A 24,946-nucleotide genomic window follows, 5' to 3' on the forward strand; every position below is an offset into this window, starting at 1 on the left:
GGGAGGTGCTTAAGGGCCTGGGGCATAGCGGGGTGGGGGGGCTACCGAGTCTGCTAAAGCTCTAGGTACTGACACCCCCTCCACCTTCACCAAGTCTCTGCCAACAGAGGTGAAGTGGGAAAGCTGCCAGAAGAGGAGGGGCAGGGGTTCCTCTTGAAATAGCGTAAGGAAGAGCTTTCTAACAACCAGAGCGCTATCCAGTAATGGCTGCCTTAGCAAGTACCGAGTTCCCGGCCTCTGGAATGTGTAAACTGAGGCTGTTCCGAACTGTGTGTGAGCCTGTGTGTGGTACCGAGGTAGGGGCTGGGGGACAGGAGATTCTCGTTTTGGCTGGACTTTTGCAGTAGATTAACATAATATAATTTCCTTCTAAAGTTCTCTAATGGAAAGTAAAAGTAATTTAAAAAGTTGAGTTGGAAAAAAAAAAAGTTGAGTTGGAGTTTTTCACCTTGCAGAAAAACCTAAGAGGGAATTGCAATTTGCAAATTTCCAAAAAAGAGTGATCATGGGTGTGGGGTAAGGGGCGCAGGGGGTGCTCACAGTTCCCCATCTCCCCTGGGGACTGGCTCAGAAGGAATGCACTGAGTTTGCCAAGAAGGAGGAAGGTTAGACAACACAAAGAACTTCCCAGCAGGCAAGGGCCTGGGATCCAGACAGGGAAGAGAATTTATGGTTGTGTTGTCTCCAGGCTTAGGAAAATTCAGTACAGAGCACTCTCTTTTGAGGCGAAGTCACAACCTGGATGGCCTTTACAGTCGGTGGCATTGATTCTTGGTCTTTGTTTCGCACGATCACAACAGGCAGAATTGTGTTCACGTGCGACAATTCTCTAGGTTTAATATCCGGTCAGCGAAGCTATACCCACCGCTCCAACCGAGTCTAGGGGCGAGAAGGGCGTGGCGTGGGGAGGAGGTCTCAAGGGAGGCGCTGGTTTGAAGTCCCCGCCCTGTCTCTCCCGCCAAGCCCTCGCTAGCCGACCTTCCAAGAGCCTTAATGGGAAAGCCTTGGCCTCAAGGGTCCAGGATCCAGGGAAGGCCTGGAGACCATTGCGAATCCTCAAAGGGTCTCACACACTAACCCGTGGGGGCCGACCCGAAACCCTCCGCGGGAGACTGAGGGAATCGCCGCTGAGTCAGCAACGCGCCCGCACGCGCGCGCGCGCGCGTCCGCTGTCTTCTGCTGTTGCCCGGGCCCCGCCCCGGCAGCTCAGAGACTCGGTTAACCCCTTCTTGCTCAGAACTGCAGAATATTTGCCCTGGAAGCCCGCCCCCCCCCCCCGCTCTATTTGGAGACCACAGAACTCCCCAGAATTCCAACCACTCTCGAGTTCAGTGAGCAGTTCACTCTAAATTCGATTTATTTCCGGCCTAGGTCTGCCCCTCCCCTGCCTTGGCTGCTTCACCTAAAAAATGAGGTGACTCAGATCTAGGAACTGGACTTCTTAACTCCAGGGGTGCAAGGTCGCCTTTAGAGCTGGTTCTGGTTCAGGTCTGGACACCCTCGCGGTGGTTAAAGCTCTTCCCTTTCCCAGGGACCCTGAGAGGAGACAGGGTTTCAGAGCGCAGCAATCGGGCTTCCCTTCAACTCTAGCCCTTCGTTCTCCAGAGCTCGAGGGTTTTTAATTTTGCTGGTTGGTGAGCCAAGAGTTAAAACAAGAACTTGAAGGCGGGCTTCCGTGACGTCACTGGCACCCCGCCGCCGACCTCAGAGGTTGGGGCGTGGTTAAACATCGTGCCGCCCCCTCCCTCCCTGTTCCCCCGCCCCTCCCCGCTGTCACCCAGCCAAAGGCACATGATGCAACCCGCCGCAGTTTCCAGCTTGTGATTGGTGACCGCGCCCGGCTCCAGGCACGGGGATTGGGCGGAGGAGGCTGTGACGAAACGTGGACCCTGCCCTGTAAAGAAGGGAGGAGAGAAAGAGGAGGGAAGGGGGGGCCCAAGGGGGAGGGGGCTGGGGAGGCGGGGTCGGGAGCTGTGCTCGCGCCCCCAGCGCGCCAGTCCCGGGGCTGAAGGGAGCGCAGCGCGCGCCGCCGGGGGCCCCGGCCACCGGACGCCCTACCGGACACGACCCTCCCTGGAGCTTGGACAACTGCCCACCTCGACATTGCACCGGACACTGCCCCCCACAGGGCTGGACACTACAACGGACACTACTTCCCTGCTCCGGACATTGCTCCCTGTTCCCCCCAGGCCCTGGACTCCTTCCCCCCTCCCCTACAGGGGCCCAGACATTGAGCCCATTGCAGGCTCTAGCTAGCGTCCCCTTGCACCCTAGCCCTGGACATTGCTTCCTCCCTGACCCCCTCTCCCCACTCCAACCGCCTCATCTTTCTCCCGTTTGGGTCGGAGCCCCGCCAGTTTCTCCGATCCCCTGCTGCTTGGCCTCGGCTGCCCGGGCCCCCATCCCCCGTCTGCTCGCCCGGATGCCTCTCCCGGGGGGGTTGTGGGGGCTCCTCTGCTGCCGTCGAGGCTTCACTCTTCTGCACCGGGACTATGGTGACGGCGAGCTTAGCGGGGGACGGGGACGAGGACGAAGACGAGGAGACCTTTGAGCTACGGACCCCGAGTCCAGCGGGCGGCGGGAGGGTAAGTCCCTTGGGGGATTTGTAGCCTTGTCTCAATCACTCTCGCTACAACCGGCGGTCATGCCTGATCCCACTCCAGACTCCAGCCAAACGCCGCGCTCTTGGCAAACTGGGGATGTGGGAGAGATTCTTGCCTGGAGGCCAGAGCCCCCAGGAGCTCAAGGAGCAGTCCTACTTGGGATGTGCCTGTGGGCTAGCGCTACACACTGGGCGCTGTCCACCTGCTGGGGCCCTGGAGGCAAGGGAGGCGTCACGCGTGGCGCGGCGCGACCTGGCCCTGCCTCTGCCTCTCCCTTCCCTGCCGGGCTCGCGTCCCATCCCGTCTCCTTCCGCCTCCGCCAGCGCCAAAGAATGTGGCGAGGCCGGCTGAGCTGCTCGAACTCCTGGGTTCCCTCTGCTCCAAGTTGTTGAGCGCTGGGGCCAGATGCGGGAGCTCCTCCACCGGGACCTGGGCGAGGGGGAGAAGGCATCCTAGGATTGGGGTCCGCGGTGAGGACCCACGGACTGTGAGCTGGGGGCTGTGGCCCTTTGAGGATCTCTCGTCATTACCCTGCCACTCAGGACAGAACTTTCGGCCTTCCCTGGTGAGGCTCCTGGGAAATCCCTGAGGGGACAGTGGGGAACTCTTGGATGCTGGGTTTTTGTCAAATCTCCCCTTCGTGTAACTGAGGCAACACTGATGTGGCAGACCCTCCATCCCTGACTGCCCTTTTCCCATGCTACTATACCCTGGCAATCAAACTCGCATGTGCTGTGGCCTGGGTCAGATTCCCATCCCCCTCAGGGGGTCCCCAGCAGGCTCTGTGGCTCAGTGCCCGGGTGGGGCGGGGTGCTACTGGGGCCTGCGCCAGCACCTGGCGAGGCAGAGGGCAGATAAATATAGAGGGGGGAGAGGAGGGAAGCAGGGGACTGCGTTACCCGGGTGAACCTAAGGGGGTGATCAGTACCTGTCCCTCTGGTGCTGCGGATGAAAGCTCTGCCCAGACCCTCCAGAAAATAGGTGAATGTATTCCAGGGAAGGCACAGGACTCAGGCGTCCCCAAGCTTCCAGTCTGGGCAGGGTCTGCTCTGTCAACCAAGCCATTGCCTCCCTCATACTCCACCTCCACCCCCTCCTCCTCGCAGCTTAGGGACAGGTGTCCCTGGTCTCCCTTCCCCTCCTCCTCCCTCCTGGCTCTCTAGCCGTCTGGGCGCAGTGGGACCATGGCACAATTCCTGCGTGACTTGGCTTTGGGTTGGGTTTGAGGCCTCTCTCAGACCCAGTCTGCAGCTGAAGTTCCAGGAGAGCCAGTAAGGATGTGATGATTGAGAGAAGGGGCAAAATCTCAAACCACACCTGGCCTGGAAAGTGTGTGCTATTTTCAGCCTGGCCTGCCTGTCCTGAACCCCAGCAAAGAGGCAGGGTCTCTGCTCTCCTCTGAATCTCAGGAGTGTCTGTGGGCGAATGTACCAAGCTCTGAACTCCCTGCATTCATCTCTGTGCCCACCACCTGCCTTCCCCTGGCCAGCAAGGCAAAATGGGTGAAGGAAAAATGAGGAGGAAGGAGTGACTTCCAGGCTGCCAGAGAGAGAAGGGACTTGGTCCACCTCTGGTGTTTCAAAGATGGGAAGACTAAAGCACAGAAGTGGGAGGGGAGTTGGCACAGTGAGTTAGTGGTCTGGCCCGTATTAGACCCCAGGTCTCCTGACTCCCTGTCCAGGACTCTTCCACCCCACCTGACCCATTTCATCTTGAAAGGGTAATGGGAAAATGTGGGAGCTTTGACTTCTTAGCTGTTTCTGTAGAGCTTGTTTGCATAGACAGCAGGTATAGGGGCGATCTCGGAGCGGCTCCAGCTCATTCTGCCCAGTCACTACCCAACTCTTTTATTTCTTCCTCGACCCCCTGAGCAGCACTATCCTAGAGCAGAAGTCACAGACATTGGGCAGGGAGGGCTCTGACACTGAGAGTTTCCTTGCCTATCTTTCCAGAGTCCCCTGGACGTGACGTTGACTCACCTGCGAGGAGCGGGGCAGTCTCCGACAGGTGAATCTCCCCTCTTCATTCATAGGTTGTTTTGTTTTTTAACTTTATGTTATTAATTATGTGATGCTAAGGATCGAACCCAGTGCTCACATATGCTAGGCAAGTGCTGTACCACTGAGCCTCAACCCCAGCCCCATTCTTAGTTTTGAGACCCCAGCCGGTTCTCGGGGACCGCATCCTTGTGGTCTTCCCTCACCGGGTTGTGCAATAAGGGAGAGGCCCAACGCCACCGGACGCTGTGGTTTGGCTGGGGTCCCGGGGGGCGGTCCGGCTGGGGGCGTGGGGAGGAAGGTGGGGGGGTTCCAGCTATTTCTGGTGCAAGGTCAGAATGGCCCTGCGGTTCCCACAGCCTGGAGGAGGGGTGCCCAACTTAGGAGCAAGCACCCATCACAGCCTGGGGAGCCCCTACTGAGGAGCCCCCTGGAGGCGGAGTGGAGGTCCAGCAGCCTCACTCAACTCTTCATTTCTGACGCAGGCTCCAGAGCTGGGAGGAGACTTGGAGCCTCATTCCAGAAAAGAGTCTGGCGGAGGAGGACCCTGACGTCGTTGTGAAAGGTGGGGACTCCCTCAGTGCACTCTGGAGGCCCCCCTGTCGCAACCCTCCAGAGGATGGATAGTATCTCCTCGGGCTGATCCCTTTGCCCTCCTTCTATCCCAGGTTGGCTGTACCGCGAGCCCCGCGGAGGAGGGGCACGGCCATGGCTGCCCCCGCGCAGAGCCTGGTTTGTGCTCACTCGTGATTCTCTGGACCACTTCAGCAGCAGCGGGAAGGGCGCTCGGCGCCTCGGGAGTCTCGTGCTCACCAGCCTGTGCTCAGTGACTGGCCCAGAGCGCAAGCCCAAGGAGACCGGTGAGACTTCTTGAGAACCCTCCTACCTTCCTGGCAGGAGTGACAACTGGCCCTGATTGCCCTCCGCGGTCTCACTTTCCACCAGGTCTGTGGTCAGTGACTGTGTCTGGCCGGAAACACAGCGTCCGCCTCTGCTCCCCACGCCAGGCGGAGGCTGAGCGCTGGGGGGTGGCCTTGCGAGAAGTGATCTCTTCTAAGGCCCCACTAGAGACCCCCACCCAGCTATTGCTCAGGGACATACAGGTGAGAGAGAGAACTCCGCTAAGAGCCTAGAGGATGGTGAACCCGAAGCTTTCTGGGCACGGGAACTCCCTTCTCCATCAGGGTAACCCTTTTCCTGGCCTCTAGGAGAGTTGCGGGGATCCAGAGGCAGTGGCCCTCATCTACCGTCGGAACCCGATTCTGAGGCACACCAGTGGAGCCTTGTATGCCCCACTTCTGCCCCTGCCCTATGGAGTCAGTGCCCCTGGTGAGTAGTCCTGTGGCCCAGGTTCCTTGGATGGGATGGGGTAGATCATAGGTAAGAATCTGAATGCCTTAATTGGCAGGGACCTAAGAATCTTCAAGGGACCTACCCAGAACGATGCTTTTTAAAGGATGAAGGTGAAACTATAAGCTGACCAGGGTGGAAGAGAGGGAATTCAGAACAGAAAAAAAAGTCCTGTGTGACCATTTCTCTAAAAGATCTCATTCTGACCATTGATGTTCCTTCAGGGATTTTTATCCTTTCTCTTCTATTTTTTAAATTATACTCTTAAGATCATGTTATATTACCTTTACAAATAATAGAAAAAAAAAAAAAAAAACACCTCTTAGGGAGAATGTGCTTGCCTCATTCAGCTATACCTCTCCCCAAAAGGGTGTAGTGACTAATCTGGGTGCTAAAGCTAGAGGATTTCTCCCAGTTACAGAATTTGGGGTTTAAACCTACTTTCCTTAGTTTTTCTCTCTATCATATTAACTCAAAGTCCAGGTTTAGGAGGGTAGAGAGAGAGGATTCTTGGGAGGCAGGGGTTGAGAGTTTGGCTTTGTGGGACCATTGCTTTCCCTTCACTCTTCCTGTCATTCGTACCCTCCCCTTCTTGCCACCCCTGTTCCCATTATACTCCTCTGACCTTCCCTTGGTTTGCACCTTTCTCCCAGGGTGCACCTCTGTGTCCCCTCTCCAAACCGTCCCTCCGCCCCCACCCTCCCGCAGGTCCAGGCTACGCACCCTTGCGAGAGGAGGCGGTGCGGCTGTTCCTTGCGCTCCAGGCATTGGAGGGGGCACGCCGCCCTGGGCCCCTGATGCAGGGTGTGCTCCAAACCTGCCGGGACCTGCCTGCACTCCGGGATGAACTCTTCCTGCAGCTGGCTAAGCAGACCTCAGGCCCTGCAGGTCCTCCTGGGCTCCCTGCTACCCAAGACCCTGCAACCCTGCGGTACTGGCAGCTCCTCACCTGTATGAGCTGCACCTTCCGGCCTGGGGGAGCTGTACGGGGTCACCTCCTGGGGCATTTGGAGAGGTGAGAGGAGAGGAGAAGATGTAAGGCTAAGGCAAAGGAGTGACAGGGCTGGGAGAGAACTACAGGCTTTTGTAAGGGAGTTAACAGATGAGGAACCTAGATGAAGAGAAGGGATTTATCCCCTGCCTTTGTGCGAATTGCAAGATCATATCCCATTTGTGAGCAAAGGAATTACAATAAGGCACCCCCTTTGGGCAAAGGAATTATAAAAAGGCTGCTTTTCCTCGGTTATGCAGGCCAGCACCATGGTTTAGGAAAGCACAGCAATGTGGTCCAGTTTTGGATTTCAGCGGGGAGGAACATCAGGAGACTTTCGGAAGTGGGCGGGGACAGTTGGGAGAGAGCTGCCAGAAAATGGAAAGTGATTTAACTCCATGCGAAGCACCGGAGACAGTCTGCCTTCAAGGAACTTGAGTTGGAGAGGAGAAAATTGACTAGAAGAAATAAACCATTACTACAAGAAGGGGAGAGGGAGGGATGGAAGGGGAAGTAAGGGAAGGAGGAAAGCCCTTGGAGCACTGATCCTTGGATTCCTCTTAACACAGGACGGAGCAGGCACTCCCGGACTCGGAACTAGCGGAATATGCGCGCTTCATCCGGAAAGCGCTGGGCCGGACGCGAGGCCGAGAGCTGGTGCCATCACTGGCAGAGATTTCCGCACTAAGCCAACGACAGGAACTGTTGTGCACCGTGCACTGCCCCGGAGCTGGTGCCTGCCCTGTGGCCATTGACTCCCACACGACAGCGGGGGAGGTGAGGCCAAAGGCCCCCGGTTTCCCTAACCCTTCCTTCTAGGTTCTTGTACCTGGTTTTCCTTGATCCTGAGTTGACCGCTAGTCTCTGATTCCTTATTTCAATAAGTGGGTTAATGGTGGTGTCAGGACTAAGAGACGTATTTCCCAGAATATTGGCAAGACCCTCTTCCCTCTAGGTGGCTCGAGAGCTGGTGGGACGTCTGGGTTTGGCCCGGAGCCGCAACGTATTTGCGTTGTATGAACAGCGCGGTGCCCAGGAACGAGCCCTGGCTGGGGGGACTCTCGTGGCAGATGTGCTCACCAGGTTTGAGAAGTAAATGTCCAGCCCCAGAACTGTTCTGTATTAATCCATCTCCTCAGCTTAAATCACTAAGCAAACATTTATTGAGCACTTGCCCCTTGTTCTGTGATTTACATACAGAGTCCATACCCGCAGACCGAACTATGTGCAATCTGACTTCTACGCTCACCTCTGTGGGCCACTCTTCCGGGGCCCAGCCCCAAACATATGGCCACGCCCCCACATTTGTCCTGCCCCTTTCCCAAGCCGCTGGGCCCTGCTTCCCCATTGCCTTGCGCTCTTTTTTCTTCTGCAGTTTAGCCGCAGAGGAAGCCGGACTGGAAGACTCACCCGACTCCGGGTGGAGACTGTGTCTGCGTCTTCACGGACCTCTGCACCCTGAGGGACTGTCCCCCGATAGTCATGAACTGCCTTTCCTTTTTGAGCAGGTGAGGATCTCCAGCCATCACGTCTTCGAATACACGGTCTACGCCGGATCTCTTTTTCTAGGCCATTCCAATGAATCATTACGGCAACCCCACGGGAGACCATTCCTGAACCCTTACCTAAGATCTTTGGCTCTATACTCCGAGGTGTTTTAACGACAGTATAGTCGCCATGCATGACTGACGCCCGTGCCTCCCTTGCAGGCTCATGCTCTGCTGCTGCGCGGCCGGCCACCGCCGCCCGACGACACGCTGCGCGCCCTGGCGGCGCTGCGCCTGCAGAGCCTGCACCGGGACTTCTCCCCGCGGGTGCCCCTGCCGCGCCTAGACCGCCTGCTGCCGCCCCCCACCCCGCCGCACGAAGTTCCGCCCCGCCCAACTCCCAGGCCGCCGCCCTCAGCCGCCCTGCTGGCCGGGGCACTCTGGAGCCCCAGCCTGGCCAAGAGGCGGGCGGAGCGGGCTCGGCGCGGAGGGGCCTGCCGTACAGCGGGAAGCGCAGCCCGGGAGGGAGGAGGCGGCGCCCGCACCGCTGCTGCTGTGCTGGGCGGCTGGAAGCGGTTACGGGGCATGGGCCGAGCTGAGGCCATGGCTGCCTACCTGGCTCTGGCGGCGCAGTGTCCGGGGTTCGGCGCTGCTCGGTATGACGTTCTGGAGCTGAGCACGGTGAGGGGGAGAAGGGAGAAGGGGACTCTGGAGGCCCAAGCCCCACACCTTTGCCCCAGAGCCATAGGCCCCCACTGTGGGTCACTTCATTTACTACTTCCAAACCCCAGGAGACACTAGTCCTGCGGGGCTTGCTCCTCCTGGATTTTAGCCCCCTCCATACTTCACTGTTTATCATAGAGGGGTCAGGGAACGCCTTGCTCACAACCGTTTCCCCCTACCAAGAAGAATGTTGTAGAGTCCCCTCCTTCCCCCCTGACTCTGCCCATCTGTCTGCAGGAACCTGGCGGAGGTGCTCCACAGAAGCTATGCCTGGGTCTGGGAGCCAAAGCCATGTCCCTCTCCCGCCCTGGTGAGACAGAACCCATCCACAGTGTCAGCTATGGTCATGTGGCCGCCTGCCAGCTAATGGGCCCCCAAACCCTAGCATTGAGGGTGGGCGAGAGTCAGCTTCTCCTGCAGAGTCCCCAGGTGAGTGGGAAAAGGGGTTGTGGAAGAAGGGAAGGGAAATCAAGAACCATCTATGGACCCTCAATCATGGGTACAGCTCTAGGCACTGGAGAGCCAACTATGATCAAAGATAAGCTCCTAGGAGCTTGGAGTACAGGAATCAGACAGAATCAAAGATCATTTAAGATAGGCTTAAATGCTACAAAGGAAAGAGTAATGTGATAGGAACTGACTGTAGAGGCCATAGCATTAGGTAGTCAGAGCCAGATTCTCAAAGAGGATGACATATAAGTTAGCCATAGGAAGATCTAGGGGAACGCATTCCAGGTAGAGGGAATTGCTCTTGCAGAGTCCAAGAGAGGAGAGTATACTTGGCATGGTAGAGGAGCAGAAAGAAGCAAGACTGATCTGGGCATAGGGGAGCACACCTGTAATCCCAGAGACTCAGGAGCCTGAGGCCGGAGAATAAGTTTGAGGCCAGCCTCAGCAATTTAGTGAGGCTCTGTCTCAAAAAAATAGGGGCTGGGGGTGTGACTCAGTGGTAAAACTCCCCTGGGCTCAATCCCCAGTAGAGGGATGATGAGGATGGAAAGGTTGCCTGATGCCAGAGCATGAAGAACCCTGGTAGAGAAGCTGGAGACTTAGAGCCTGAATGAAAGAAGAGAAAAAGAAGAGAACCTAGTGGCCCCTGGCACTGACCTCTGCCCTCTCTTAGGTGGAAGAGATCATGCAGCTGGTGAATGCCTACTTGGCCAACCCCTCCCCCGAGAGGCCCTGCGGCAGCTCTGCTCCTCCATGCCAAGACCTGTCAGACACCTCCCCTCCCAGCCAGCACCAAGGCCTGGATGAGCCCCAGGGACAGTCTGGCTGCTTGGGGCAGCTGCAGGACTGAGCTTGCCAAGAGGTCATGACTCCCCTCTTCCCTCCAGCCTGGGCCAGGACTACTCTGAGATTTGAGGAGACTATGGACCCTTTTGGCCCTGCAGGGACAGGGCACAGACCCCATACCCAAGGTCTGCAATGGGTGTGGACAATTTTCTAGTTTGTTTCTTAATTTATTTGTAGAAGAGAAGCAAAAAAAAAAAAAATTCTTTATTTGCACAAACCCTTCCTGTGGGAGTGTTTTCAGTGGGACAAGTTGGAGCACCATAGCTCAGAGCTCCACCCCTGGGGACACCCACACTCCAGGATTTACCAGACACTGAAAGGAGTCTGGACACCACAGAGCTCCACCCTCCTTGACCTTCTGGATTTAACCTCCTCTTAGCCAGTTTACTGCCATATGGTGATGGGCGGGGCAGGCAAGAAGACAGAACTGGAAGCTGGCAATTACTCACCCTCTCTTCTCCATTGAGTGGCATAGGGGTGGCCCCATGGTATCCCTGAGGCTGGAGGGCAGTGAGTCATTAAGACTGGTTCTGCCCATATCCTACCCTGATGTCCAGCTTCTGATCCTGTTTGGGTTCATCTTTGTTCTGCCTACTGTTTTGGATTTGAAATGGAGAGAAGCTTGGGGCAGGATGTAGACCCAAACACTTCTCTAGTACAGAAAAAGAACTCAGGATGAGTATAGCCTACTCCTAAGTTCTGTCCTGCTGATCAGGTTGGGTTGAACTGGGTTGAGTTCCTGAGACTCTGATGGCCCTGGGCATCCAGAGTTCCAGCTTTTCTGACCTGCTCAGAATGCAGTAGGCCCTACTTTCATAGATCCCACATCCTCTTTGCTGAATGGAGGAGGCTGGAGCAACACTGACCCACTATGAAGCAGGAGCTTAAGCACTAAGGAGACAGCAACCTCATTAACCCTCTGTACTCTTGAGAGCTGGGCTGACTTCAGCCTGATTCATGGCCAGTTTCAATGGAAATAGACACACTAAGACCTGGACTAGATGGGAAGAAGTTAGAGGAAATGAAGCCGACCCTACCATCACTCACTTGGAAACTGAAGATTCATCATCATCCCCCATAGTCACAGATCAAACCCTGACTATATTCACTGCCAAGCTTTATTACTTTATTTGAACTGAACGAGCATATCAAGGGTCAGGAATGGAAGGGAGGAAATTGGGCCAGTTCCTGGGGAGTCCAGCAGGGTAAAGTTGGATCATAGGGACCAGTCATGGTGACAGCTGGGCTTCCTATACAAGGGGAAGAGCAGAGAGGAAAATCACTGCTCTTGGGTGCCCCAGGATATATAGTCTGGTCGTGTCGCTGCATGGTACTCATCAATGAGCTCCTGAACAACCTCCCTGGACCTGTCCATCTCATCAAAATTGTCCTTGAAGATGTCCTCTTTGCGGAACTGCTCCAGGAAGGCCCCCCGCTTCCACAGCTTGTCATACTGCTGGCAGGAACTTTCAAAGAGCTGAAAAAGAAGGAAATCATCAGAATGGGAGCTAGTAGAGGACAGGGGATTAGGAATGGACTGGGGAAGTTGGGTGCCGTGTCACACGCCTATAATCCCAGCTACTTGGGAGGTTGTACATAGGAGGATCACAGATTCAAGGCCAGCCTGGGCCTTGAACTTGGTGAGACCCTATCTCAAAAATAAAAGACTGGGGGCATAGGTTAGTTCAAACCCATGTACTGCCAAAAGAAAAAAAAAAAGGAATGGACTGGGAGAATTTGATGAAGGTAGATAGTAAACAGAGTAGTAACAGCAAGACTGGACTCACTGAGGAGATACTGGTGTGGTTGGCCATCATAAGCCCGCTGACCCGGTGAGCTGAGGGCAGGTAGGGGGACTTCCTCGACAGGGCCACCTGGATGCTGGCTGGGCCCCAGGGGATGAAGTTGGCCAACTTCCGTTCACGGATCCTCTGCAGGCTCTTGTGCACCTGGGGCGGGCACAGGAGCACTGGTGGGGGCCATTCCTCTACTCTGTAGGTCAGGGGATAGGGTAAAGGGGCCTCACCTACCTGGGTAGGGTCCACCTCTCCCTGGATGATGTTGAGGATGGCGATGTAGCAGTGGTTGGTCTGGCGGTCCCGGCCTGTGGACACCATCACATTCTTAGGCTGCAGCAGCCGCCTCATGACATCCAGGACTGTGGTCTTCCTCACGCTGGCCACCTGAGGGCAAGGTGGGTCACAGGGACCAGGCTGGCACTCAAGGCACAGTCCAGTCCAGAAGAGGAGCCAACACATGTCCCCATCAGACTTGGGGTGCTGTGGTATCTCTGGGGCATGTCTATAGGTTCAGGTCTACCCTGAGTCTCTGAGGCAGGAGGAGGATTAGCCCTCCTCTGCTAAGCAGATTCATGCTCCAGCGCAGGAGCAGAAGCAACCCCATCCCACCCAGTTGCTGCGGGAGCCAAAGGCTGAAGGAAGGTGGAGACAAGTCAGCAGGCAAGTGGCATGCTTCCTGCCAGTCCCTGAGCAAAAGCCTTGCGGGGCAGCAAAGGACAGCTCTTGGGACAGAGGGGAGAACAGAGAGGCAAGGTCAGTGTCTCTGGGTCCAGGCCAGCCCTGGCCGGGACACTGAGGGCTGCTCTTACTGACTGGTCTGTGGTGAGGGGGGTGTAACCGGTCATGAGGAAGTGGAGCCGGGGTGTGGGAATGAGCGAGGCGATGAGGCCGATGAGGTCATTGTTCATGTAGCCGGGGTAGCGCAGGGTGGTGGTGCTGGCCGACATGATGGTGGACACCTGGAAACGGGTGTGTGTATCATGGGTCTTGGCCCATATGGGACCTCCCTTCCCAGATGGCCTTCCAACAAGTAGTGTTTCTGAAGGGGGCTCACCAGCTGGTTGATCTGGGAGAAGGATGGGTTCTGGATGTGAAGGCGGTCTGTGGCAATCCGATTAAGGGCTGTATTGTCCAGCACCACCTGGAAGGTAGAAGGGTATCATGGCACCTTTTGAGGAGCAGAGGGGATATAGAAATAAAACTCAATCTCTACTAAACTCCAAAACCAGAAAGTACCTTTTCTAATTTAAAAGGAAAATAGTGTTTGTGGCATCACGATATACTTTTGAACCATACAGTACAGTTAATAAATATGTGAATACACCCATGTGCCACTCACAGTGCCTGGCTCTAGAGAGACCACAGAGAATAAAACAGGCATGGTCTTTGATGTCACTGGGATTTTGGTCCAAAGGGACAGGCTTTTTTTTTTTTTTTTTTTTTTTTTTGTAGTGGGGATTTAACCCAGAGGTGCTTAACCATTGAAACACATCTCCAGCCCTTTTTATTTTTTTACTTTTTGAGACAAGTTCTTGCTAAATTGCTCAGGACCTCACTAAATTGCCGAGGCTGGCCTTGAAATGGCAACCCTCCCGCTTTAACCTCCCAGTTGCTGGGACTACAGGTGTGCATCACCATGCCCAGCCTAGACAAGCATTAAATATAAAACAACAAGCTCAGGGTGTAAGCACGGTGAGTGTGTGCTTAGCATGCTTATGGCCTGGGTTCAATCTTTAGCACCAAATAAATAAATGAAACAAATATAGTTAACAACCTGAAATATACACAAAGGAACCTAACCTTTACTGGGTAGTTGCTGAGTTTTGTTGTTGTTTGTTTGCTTGTTTTTGCTTTTTTTGGTACTGGGGATTGAACTCAGGAACACTTGACCAGTGTGCCACATCCCCAGCCCTATTTTGTATTTTTTATTTAGACACAGGGTCTCACTGAGTTGCTTAGTGCCTCGCCATTGCTGAAGCTAGCTTTGAACTTGAGATCCTCCTGTCTCAGCCTCCTGAGCCACTGGGATTACAGGGGTGTGCCACCACGTTTGGCACTGAAGGTTTTGCTAAGGAAGTGATCCTTGAGTTAAGAGTTCAAGCACAAGTAGGAACTGAGTAGGCAAAATGAGGGTACTGGTAGGGGTGGAGGTGTATTCACTTTGTTGAGAGTCTTGCTGCCTAAAAGAACTGAAAGCAACCTGGAAGTTGGGACCTTACTGCATAGTTTGGCCCACATACTGTGTGACTTTGTTGATCTCTTTTCTCTGTAAGGAAAGGAACTTGGAAAAGGCAAAGTGTAGGTGACAGGTCTACAGAGATAGGCCAAAGCTCCCAACTTGTTCTTCCTTTGCTCACCACGCAGTCTGCGTTCTGGGTCAGCCTCTTAAGCGTGAGGAGTGAGTTGTAGGGCTGGACTACCACGTCACTCATCTCATCCTGGCTGGGGAACACTGAGTATGTCTGTACCAGCTTCTTGGGGTACCTGGGGACAAGGAAGAGGAAAAAAGGGAGGGTAGCACAGTGAATTGGACGGACCCCCATGACTGCCACTCTCGGTCTTCTCCAGGAACAATAATGACCACTCATTTGCCACTGAGGTCTTATACAAAAGGAGTAAGAGAAGAACTATGTCCCCCCCAAATAAGACACAAGTATCAAACCCTGTATATCCCCTCCCCTTAACCTCCTCTTCTGACAGTTACTGCTTCCAAGGTATTCCCTGGGTGGGTTTGTCCCTATGAACTCAAAGCAGAGGGGGTTGTGGCAGACCCACCAACTCACAAGAAAAAAAGTGAAAACATGTAAAGATTTTACCTAGGGAACTAGGGCTAATGTCTTCTCAAATGCACGTTTACCTGTCATTGAGTCGCTCCAGGAGATAGGAGCCTAGACCAGAACCTGTCCCTCCAGCAATGGAATGGCACAGCACAAAGCCCTGCAAGGGGAGAGATGGAGCGACTTTATACTTGCCTCATTCCCTACTTCCAACACACCTGTGTCTAAAGGTTTCCTCTGTGTCCATCAGAACAAGGCTCTTTGGAAGGTTCAGAACTTGAAAAGGCTGAATCAATTCCATGCACAAGGAGCTGATGCCACCCAGGTTATGACTTCCTTGAGAACAAAGACTGTACCTTATTTTCTTCTAATCTGATGCCAACCTCCCTGCCCCAGTTGCTGGGGATCAAACCACAGCCTACCACAGGCTAGGCAAGTGTTCTACCACAGAACTACATCACCAGTCCCCCAAATGATCTTGAATTGAATTATCCCCATTGTATTAACCTGTTCAGGTCACCTCCTGACCTTTCCCCCAGCCCTCTTTAGTGGGGAGGCCCTCACCTCTAGACTGTCACTTCCATCTGCTTCTCGGTCTATGATATCAAAGATATCTTCGTGGATTTTCTCACCCTGTGTAGACATGGGAAGGGCGGGTTAGGCTGAAGGTTCTCTTGTCAATACAGAGAACTCTACCCTGGGACATTGTTCCCACCCTGAAGTAGAGCCTGGGGGGTCGTACATAACCCAGAAATGCACTTTGTGAATGATTTGCACAAAATTTGCAGAAGTCATTCCCTAGTTTCTGTCATGTCAGGGTATCCATTTGTCTCTTATTTACTGTCAATCTAGTCTGGTCAAATTCCCAGATGATTTGATTCTGCCTTGCCCCAGGGTGGGAATATCAAGGGTCTCAGGGATGGACACCTGAGAGAATCCCCTGGCCCAGTTGTTGCCAGCTCCTCCTCCATGTTCTGACAGGTAGATGTTCTCTGGATTATACAGCTTGGCATATGGAGAGTTGAGGATGGAATGGATCACCCGGGGCTCCAGGTCCAGCAGCACTGCCCGCGGGATGTAATGCTCATCATCTGCCTGTCCAGAGGAATCCAGGAGGAGCTCAATCAGCTAGGGTGAACCAAGTTCTCCCATCTCTGGCTCTGCTGACCCTCCCTCCTCAATCAGCCGCCCTGGCTATTCTGCCCAGCAGGTTTCCCAGTACCAGGCCACTGCCCTTCCCTTCAGGCCCCCTGGGCCACTGCGGGCCTTGGCCAAGTCGCTGGGGGCACCTGGTAGAAAAAGACGTCCTTGCGATCGGTGCCCTCGGTGGCGAACTCCTCCACGATGCCTTCGGGGTTGATACCATGCTCGGCGCACAGCTGTTTCCAGAACTCGAACCCAACTGGGGGAGGGGGGAAGACGCCCGGGTCTGCTAGAGCCGTAAGGCCTGAGGAGCCCAGCGTTAGGCTCAGAGGCAGTCACACTCAGCGGGTGGACCCAAGGCGGTGGGCCTGGGAGCCATCACAGCTCAGGGCTGGAGGCGCAGTTCTTGATCTAGGTCATCATGCGCAGTAGGGCAGGGGGTTCATGGAAGGGAAAGAGGGACTGGTGGATGCCAGGCATTTGAGTGTGGCCCGAAGGGGCAGAACCAGAGACTGGCGGGGCCCGGCGCTCGCTTGCTCACTCTGGTTGCCGCACTGGCCCAGCTGCAGAGTGATGATCTCCCGGGGCATCGCTGTTCAGACGTGGGCGCGCCAGCCCTGGCCCGGCGGGAGTCACCGCTGAGACGAATGCCTGGCAGCCTGGAGGGCAGGACGTGGGGAGCGCACGCTCTCCTCGTCTTTTGACGCGGGTACTCGGTCTGCGCGTGTGCAGTGTGGGCCCCGCTTCAGCCGGCGGGCCGCGGAGCCGAACCTGGGCATCATTTTCTCCCTTTGCAGTCGCAGCTGGAATTCAGCACAGGCGCAGACAGAGGCCACGCCCCCTTCTGTCCACCGTTCCGCGCCTGCGCAGCGAGACTTGGCGGGGTGGGGGCCGGCTGGGTCGCCAGCTGGGTGTGGAGGAGGGGAAGGGAGGAGCGCCAGACAGATGCTGCTGTCCAGGTGTGTGGAGTTAACTACCCACATATATGCAGGTGAACTACTCTGCCGGCTCTGCTAGGTCGAGGGACAGAATTCAAGACAACTTCCTTCTTTTAATTTTTGTTAGTTGTAGCTGTACACAGTACCTTTATTTTATTTATTTATGTGGTTCTGAGAATGAACCCAGTGCCCCATGCGTGCGAGGCAAGCGCTGTACCACTGAACCACAACCCCAGCCCAACTTTCTTATTTTAAATCTTTTTTTAAATGTTGTTTCAATAAACACAACATAAAATTCACCATTTTAACCATTTGTAAGTATACAGTTCTTTGGCATTAAGTATATTCACATTGTTGCGTAAACATGGCCATCGTCCAGTTTTCATTCAGCACTTCTTCACCTTCCCAAACTGAAGCTCTGTACTTTCCATGCTGCCCCTGGCAATCACCCACCCTGCCGCCCCTGGCAATCACCATTCTACTTTCTATGAATCTGACTCCTCCACATACCTAAAAGGAACCATACCGTATTTGTCCTTTTGGGTCTGGCTTCTTTCACTTAGCAAAATGCTTCAAGATTCCTCCATTTTATAGTTTGTATCAGAACTTCTTTCCTTTTTAAGGCTGAATAATATTCCATTGTATGCATTTACCATATTTTATCTATTCATCCCTCAGTAAACACTTGGGTTGCTTTCCCCTTTTTCACTATTAAGAATGATGCTTTAAATATGGGTGAACAAATATCTGCTCAAGTCTCTACTTTCAGTCCTTTTGGCTACGTACCCAGAAGTAGAATGCTGGATCATATGATAATTCTAATGTTTTTGAGGATTTGTCATACTATTTCCACAGCAGCTGCACAATTTTACATTCCCACTAGCAATGCAGAAGGGTTCTAGTTTCATCTCCACCAACACTTGCCGCTTTCTCTATTTTTGATAATGGTTATCCTTACAATGGTGAAGTAGTATCTTAGTGGTTTCTGTTTCATTTTATTTTTTATTTTTAGTTGTAGATGGACACACTACCTTTACTTATTTTTATGTGGTGCTGAGGATGGAAGCCAGTGCCTCAGACATACTAGGCAAGCGCTCTACCACTGCACTACAACCCCAGCCCCCTCTGCTTTATTTTAAATGACAGAAAAGTTGAAACAAATGAGTATGGTTTTGCATTTTTATTATTTTTTGTTTTGAAATTTTATATAAATACTATCGGAGAATAATATCAGAGAAAGCAGCCTGCTTTTTTTTTTTTAATCCTCCATTAGGGTTTTCATGATTTAGCTATGTTTAAACACATAAATTTATTTCATTCCTTTTTTTTTTTTTTTTTTTTTTTTTTTTTTTGGTGGCACTGGGGATTGAACCCAGGGGCACTCTACCACTGAACTATACCCCCGGTCCTTTTTATTTTTTGCTACAGGATCTTGCTAAAATAACACAGGCTGACCTTGAACTTGTAATCCTCCTGCCTCAGCCTCCTAAATCACAGGATTACAGGTGTGTGCCACCACACTCAGTCATTTTTTTTTTTTTTTAATTTGTTTGTGTGTGGTTCTGGGGATGAACCTAGGGCCTCATACATGCTTAAGCATGTGCTTTACCACTGAGTTACATCCCGGTCCTGCTTCATTCCTTTTAACTGTTTTATAGGATTTTATCGGATGAGTAAAATTGATTTATTCTTCCTCCATAAGCAAAGGAATTGTCTGATAGTGAATACCTGTACAGGGGATTGTGAGCTTCAGCTGTACTAGGTTTTGCACATTTTCTCCTAGGGGTTCTTATTAGCAATAGACTTCTGATTCCCCATGCCTGTATCTACATTTCGGATACTAGATGACAATTTTTTTTTTCAATTCCATGGATCTGGATGGGATTTCATGGTTGAAATTTCCAGTTTTGATCACAAGTGAAACTGATTCACTTTTCTTTTATTACTGACCATCTAGGGATTCTTCCTATAGACTGCCTTTTGATAACCTTGGTCCAGAGCTAGGGGAATAGCTCAGTGGTAAAGCCTGTGTTTGGTAAACCCAAGCACTCAAGGCCCTGTTTCCAATTCTCTGCACAAAAAAAAAAAAAAAAAAAAAAAAAAAAAAAAAAGTTCACATATTCTTTGCCTGTTTTGTTTTTGTTTTGTTTTGTTTTTTGGTGGGGGGGGACAGGGAGTTTTTTTATTTTAGACATTTTAAGCTAATCTACAAATTTATTTTGATCTCAGTCTACGGCCTGTCTTTACATGTTACATGTCGTGTCTTTCATCATAGACAAGATTTCTTTCTTTTTTTTTTTTTTTTTCAGTGCTGGGGATTAAATTTACAGCCTTGTATATGCAAAGCAAGTACTCTAACACGGAGGTTTAGTGCCAGCCCATAATTTTAATTTTAATATTAATTTTAATGTACACAAAATTATTCATCTTTGCCTTTATGTTTTGCATAAAAGCTTCTCTAAAGAACCCTTCCCCTCTCTCAATATTATACAGTTATCCTTCTATGTTTTCTTCCCAAATCTCCATAATAGCTTTGCTTGTTCCCTGTAGGTCTTTAGTTCATCTGGAATTTATTTGGAGGCCTGCTGTGAGATAGGGATCTACTTTATTTTTTCCATATGGATGGCCAATTGTCTCCCAACCAATTATTGAGGAGTCAGTGCAGCCTCCACCACCCCCAGGAACATTCCATGTCCCTGCTCCATCGTGGGCCGGCTTCTGGCCTCTCTTCTTTGCCCTGGGTCTGTCTGGCTGTCCTTGTCTGGTGAGCTTTCTCTGGGAGCCGCTGTAGAGGAGCTGGTGAAAGCACTACGGCCAAGAGTCATGCTCAGACAAGGCTTTTTGTTTTCATTTCTCTCTCTTTTTAAGAGTGAACTCGGCCGCCTTCCAGGCCCCGCTGCTCAGAATTGTCTAGGCTTCTTTAGAAGGCTCTGGCTCCCCCGACGGTCGCCCCCTCCCAGGCCTCAGCTGTTTGCCTCCCCTCACCCCACCTAACCTCCGGACTCATCCTTCAGCTCTAACCATGAAGATCTGAAGCATCCCTGCAAGAGGATCCTGTAGTGCTGCCTTTTCAGGGAGAGACTGGATGCTCCCTTTGAAGTTGAAGGGTGGGGTCACAGCTCCTTCCTGAGCCTTGAGGCTCCCTTCCCCCACTGAACGGCTCCTAAAGGCAGGCTATCTTCTGAGGCTTTCCCAGGACCTCTCCTCCTCTGCCCAGGTGACTTCTGAGATGAGAGCACACTGGTCTCCTCACCATGCAAGTCTGGTAGGGCTCAATTTGCTGCCTGTAAAATAATAAGCTGTAAGCAGTTTATAAAGGCTTGGGATACAGTAGAGTTAAATTTCACCCTTTCTTATGATTAATAACAGTTCCTTACTCCTAACTTCTAGTCTGCCGGAACTAGGAAAATTTTCCTCAAATCCTCATATACAGGGAAGCAGGTTAGAACGTGTGGACTTACTGAGTTGGAGAAATTGTAGTGTAAGTTTCCTCTAAGAAGCTACCTGCAACAAACTGGAGGCTCCTCTCCTAGTCTTATAGAAATGGGTTGAAAACTAAGAGGGTTATGTGAATTAGCAGAACTGACCGTAAATCCTCCCAATTATTAGCAGGACAAGCTTTCTCCATTTCTACTGAGATCTGACCAATCAATATCAGTTAAATGAGATGATGTATGAGCACTTAGCACACGCCTGACTCCTAGTAAACCCTCAACAAACATTAGCTGCTGTTATTATTGTCACAAGATGCAATTGGAACTGAAGCAAAGCTTGGCTGCTGCTTTAGATGAAAGATCTTATTTAGGGTAAAAAGAAAATGAGGGGTTACTTTAAATAAATTTTATTTGAAACCCAAGTATTTATGATCCTACAGACTTGGTTTCAGATCTAACTTCTATTGAGGTTGACCAGAAATCCCCAGTTCATGGTCCTTCTCATGGGTTTCAGACCCAGAGTCTCAAGTTCGTTAACCCATGGCTTGATTGTTGAGTGTTGACTTTAATTTACTTGGCTCCAGGTTTTCTGATCCAGGTTATGATAATGTTCTGGAATGTGGTGTTCCTTTGTCTGAGGATTTGGTCTACCTTTGATAATAAAAGTATCATTTGTAAACTAACCAGTGTATTAAATGTCCGGAGGCTTTATTGGACATCTCAGGTTGAATAAAATATGTTTTTGGATGCAACATCATTTCTGGTCTTTCCCATACGCCTGACCCGCAATATGTCTGGAGCTCAGATATCTTGCGGAAATGAAGAAGTGAAGTTGTTTCTCAGGTACTGGGAGGAAGAACAATGTGTTTATCAACCAAAAGCAGCTAATTAAAGTTGCTGCTAGTCTTGAGACTGGAATCCTGTGACCCAGGGAGTTTAACTTCCAAAATTAAAGGAAAGGAAAAATTAAAACAATGGAGGCAAAGAGCCCAAGTTCTCTATGTAAATGGAGTTGTGCTAAATTCATATTTTAGTTAGGAAATGAACAAAATAAGCTGTTTTTTTCTGTACTGTTTTTCAAAGAATGAGGAAAAGGAAATAAGTCTAAAAGTAATCTTGTTTGTGGCTCATTTGCTCATTTTTTTTTCTTTTTTTAAATTAGTGCATATTAATTATACAGAATGGTGGGTTTCACTGTGGCATATTCATACATGCTTATAATGTAGTTTGATCAAATTCATTCCCATTACCTCCCCTTAACCTTCCCACTCCCCCTCTTTCATTTATTATGCACCTACACTATGTGGGCCACACTATTTTGAGCTGGGAAAGTAGAGATAACAGACTAAAGTGCTCATGGTCTTGTAGAGAAAATAAACATGCATTAAGGTTAGCACTAAGTGCAGAATAGAGGACTGAACTTGGTGAGGGGAGAGGGATGATTCAGGGAGAGACCAAAGAATTGGGATGTTTTGGGAGGTATGGGGCACCTGGCCCAGATCTAGAAAGTCTGGTAGGAATTGACCAAGTGTAGAAAATAGAGGGAGGTACAAATCAACAAGAAGAAAACACTCAGAAATAAAGGGAAAACTCTCAGAACAAAAATGGGTAAGGGAAATAAACAGTTTATGATAAATGCAAAAAATACAAAAAGAGGTTCAGTCTCACTAATAATCAGAAAAATACAACTTTAAGGCAAAAAGTTAGATGAGCACAAATTTAAAAAACTGATAATATCTAGTTTGAAGAGGATACATCTGTATACTATTTTTCTTTTTTAATATATATATATATATATATATTTTTAGTTGGATGAACCTTTATTTTTATTTATTTATTGATATGCAGTGCTGAGAATCTAGCCCTGTGCCTCACACATGTCAGGCTAGTGCTTTAACACTGAACCACAACTCCAGCCCCCTATTTTTCTTTTTTTGTGATACTGGGGATTGATCCCAGGGGTGCTCTACCACTGAGCTCTATCATATCCCCAGAACTTTTCTTTATCCTTTCCTTTTCTTTCTTCTCTCTTCCTTCCTTCCTTCCTTCTTTCCTTCCTCCCTCCCTCCCTCCCTCCTCTCTCTCTCTCTCTCTCTCTCTCTCTCTTTCTTTTTTTTTCAGTGCTGGGGATTGAACCCAGGGCCTTGTGCTTGAGGCAAGCACTCTATGAACTGAACTATATCCCCAGTCCTCCCAGACCTTTTTAATTTTTGTACTGATTCAGCAATTCCACTTGAGGAATCCATCCTACCTAAATGCGAGGACATACATAGATATATATACAGGGATATTTGCTGCAGTTGGTGTTTATAATGATGAAAAACAACCTATATGTTCATGTGCTCATTAGTAAAGGTGCAGTTAAATATATCACATAATTTCTGTGAAGGAATATGAAATAGTCATTTGTTAAGAAAAATAAGAGCAGTTGCCTGCATGCCTATGACCCTGGGTTCAATTATGAGAGGGGGAGAGAGAGTGGGAGAGAGAGAGAGAGAGAGAGAGAGAGAAAAGAAGAAAGAGGAGGAGGAGGAGGAGAAAACAAGGAAGGGAGGAAGGGAAGGAGAAAGAAAGAAAAAATAGAGCTATCACTGGCATAGAAAGGCAACCAACATATTGTAGGGGACAAAAAGAAGTTACAGAGCCATATGTATGATTTCATGATAAAACTGAATTTTTTTATTTGAGTGCATGTAGAAGAGAAAGATGTGTGTGTATGTATCTATGTTTTGGGGAGCTGTGTGCAGGCTAAATGTGGGAGATGGCATGCTGAGTTTAGGGTGAACATGGAAAGTTCCAAGTAGTGAACTAGAAAAATTGGCAAGGACCAGTCCTGGATATGCCCTGTGGAATAAGAAGCCACTGAAGGAACTTCCAGGGGTGGGGCCAGAATCAGATTTGCTTTTCAGAAAGATCCCTGAGACAGGCAGGCTTGGGTGGAACAGGAGCACAAGAGGAAAGGTAAGGTCACCAGTTGGGTCATTTAGCTAATTCAGGTATGAAATGAAAAGGGCCCTTCCTCAGGACAAAGAGGATGGAGATTCTACAATTACTGAGTGAAAGAATCTGCAGAGTTTGAGGTACCTGTTCAAGTTTGAACAGGTAGTAGGAGTGAGGGAGATAGGGAGTCTGGGCTGATTTCAATTTTGGTAAGCTGGATGAAGGTAGGACCGTTGACTGACACAGGGGATTTAGGAGGACAGTGTTTGCATGAGTTGACTTTGAAAGTCATGAGAGATGTCCAGATGGAGTTAGAAGGGTCCAACTAAAGAGTAAGACATAGGTGGAGAGCCAGGTGTACCCAGGTTAAAATCGTAGGTGTGAATAGGGTCTCCCAGGGAGAATGCATGGTGTGGGAAGGTCCTAGATTGGAAGGGAACTGGAATGGAACCTGATAGAACTTAATACTTAAGGGGTAAGAAGGAAAACTATGCAAAAAACAAAAAATGAAGGAGCAGAACACCTAGTTTGTGTGAGTAAGTTCCGATAGCTTATCTTTTTCATTTCCAGTAGAGTCCTGTTTTGTTTTTGTTTTTGTTGTTTTAAATATATATTTAAGTTGTTAATGGACCTTTATTTTACTTATTTATTTATATGTGGTGCTGAGAATCGAACCCAGTGCTTCACACATGCTAGGCAAGTGCTCTACCACTGAGCCGCAACCCCAGTTCCTGTTTTGTTTTTTGTTTGTGTGTGTTTGTGTGTGTTGTGTGTGTGTGTGTGTGTTTGCAGTACTGGGGACTTAACCCAGGGGCACACTACCACTGAGCTATACCTCCAGTCATTTTTATTTTTCATTCTGAGGCAGGATCTTGCTAAATTTCCCAGGCTAGCCTTGAACTTGTGATCCTCCTGCCTCAGTCTTTCAAACTATTGGTTTTACAAACATGTACCACCATGCCAGGCAGAGCCCTGGTTTTTTTCTGCATTTCACACTTCGTCCAAATGGTTCAGCAGTAAATCCTGATTAATCCAGGACAATCAGTATGTTATCACAATTGCCTTGCTAGGGACTGATTTGGGAAGGGACATATGATATAATTCAGGCCAGTGAGATGTGAAGAAAGACTTTTGGAGAAGGGCTCACTGGTTAAAAATAAAGATACTTCTGGGAAGAGACACACTCTTCTTCAGCTGCTTGTTGTCACATTTGGATATGGCATCTAGAACTGCTTGTATTTGTCTTCTCCAGATAAACAGAACCAATAGAGTACAGATATAGATGATATACATATAGATGATATAATATATAGATGTATCTATATAAAAGGAGATTTATAGAAATGGACTCACAGGGTGACTTAGTTCATTTTTCTGTTACTATAACAAAATACCTATGACTGGGTTATTGATAATGAATAGAGATTTATTTTGGTTAACAACTCCAAAGGCTGGATAGTCCAAGGGC

At 50.4% G+C, this 24,946-nt stretch overlaps 2 protein-coding genes across 2 annotated transcripts; one reads left to right on the forward strand and one right to left on the reverse strand.

The window, feature by feature from the left end:
• Positions 1-1,980: 1,980 nt before the first annotated feature.
• On the forward strand, positions 1,981-13,607 carry Plekhh3 (pleckstrin homology, MyTH4 and FERM domain containing H3). Its single transcript, XM_047545922.1, is given in 15 exon segments — positions 1,981-2,512; positions 2,514-2,585; positions 4,556-4,577; positions 4,580-4,610; positions 5,086-5,165; positions 5,269-5,460; positions 5,546-5,703; positions 5,809-5,929; positions 6,659-6,965; positions 7,511-7,718; positions 7,897-8,033; positions 8,317-8,449; positions 8,651-9,109; positions 9,389-9,580; positions 10,275-13,607. Coding segments are annotated over 15 exon segments (2,379 nt in total). The 5' UTR covers positions 1,981-2,422; the 3' UTR covers positions 10,452-13,607.
• On the reverse strand, positions 11,516-16,994 carry Tubg2 (tubulin gamma 2). The gene is made up of 11 exons (XM_047545923.1): positions 16,708-16,994; positions 16,313-16,425; positions 15,951-16,118; positions 15,588-15,656; positions 15,104-15,183; positions 14,604-14,730; positions 13,301-13,387; positions 13,056-13,205; positions 12,478-12,630; positions 12,235-12,396; positions 11,516-11,924 (listed from the first exon to the last, which is right to left on the reverse strand). The coding sequence occupies exons 1-11, from the start codon at positions 16,754-16,756 to the stop codon at positions 11,727-11,729; spliced, it is 1,356 nt and encodes a 451-aa protein (XP_047401879.1). The 5' UTR covers positions 16,757-16,994; the 3' UTR covers positions 11,516-11,726.
• Between the last annotated feature and the right edge of the window lie 7,952 nt (positions 16,995-24,946).

The sequence above is a fragment of the Sciurus carolinensis genome, chromosome 3 (assembly GCF_902686445.1).
Source record: "Sciurus carolinensis chromosome 3, mSciCar1.2, whole genome shotgun sequence".
Taxonomy (NCBI): domain Eukaryota; kingdom Metazoa; phylum Chordata; class Mammalia; order Rodentia; family Sciuridae; genus Sciurus; species Sciurus carolinensis.

What these genes read in the sequence shown, in the direction of transcription:
- Tubg2 (XM_047545923.1), bottom strand. Translation starts at nt 16,756, where the DNA reads ATGCCCCGGGAGATCATCACTCTGCAGCTGGGCCAGTGCGGCAACCAG. An exon ending in TCTCCCAGATCAACCAGCTG is followed by an intron (nt 13,206 to 13,300) that starts GTGAGCCCCCTT and finishes ACCCGTTTCCAG; the next exon opens with GTGTCCACCATCATGTCGGC. An exon ending in GAGAGGTGGACCCTACCCAG is followed by an intron (nt 12,397 to 12,477) that starts GTAGGTGAGGCC and finishes TGCCCGCCCCAG; the next exon opens with GTGCACAAGAGCCTGCAGAG.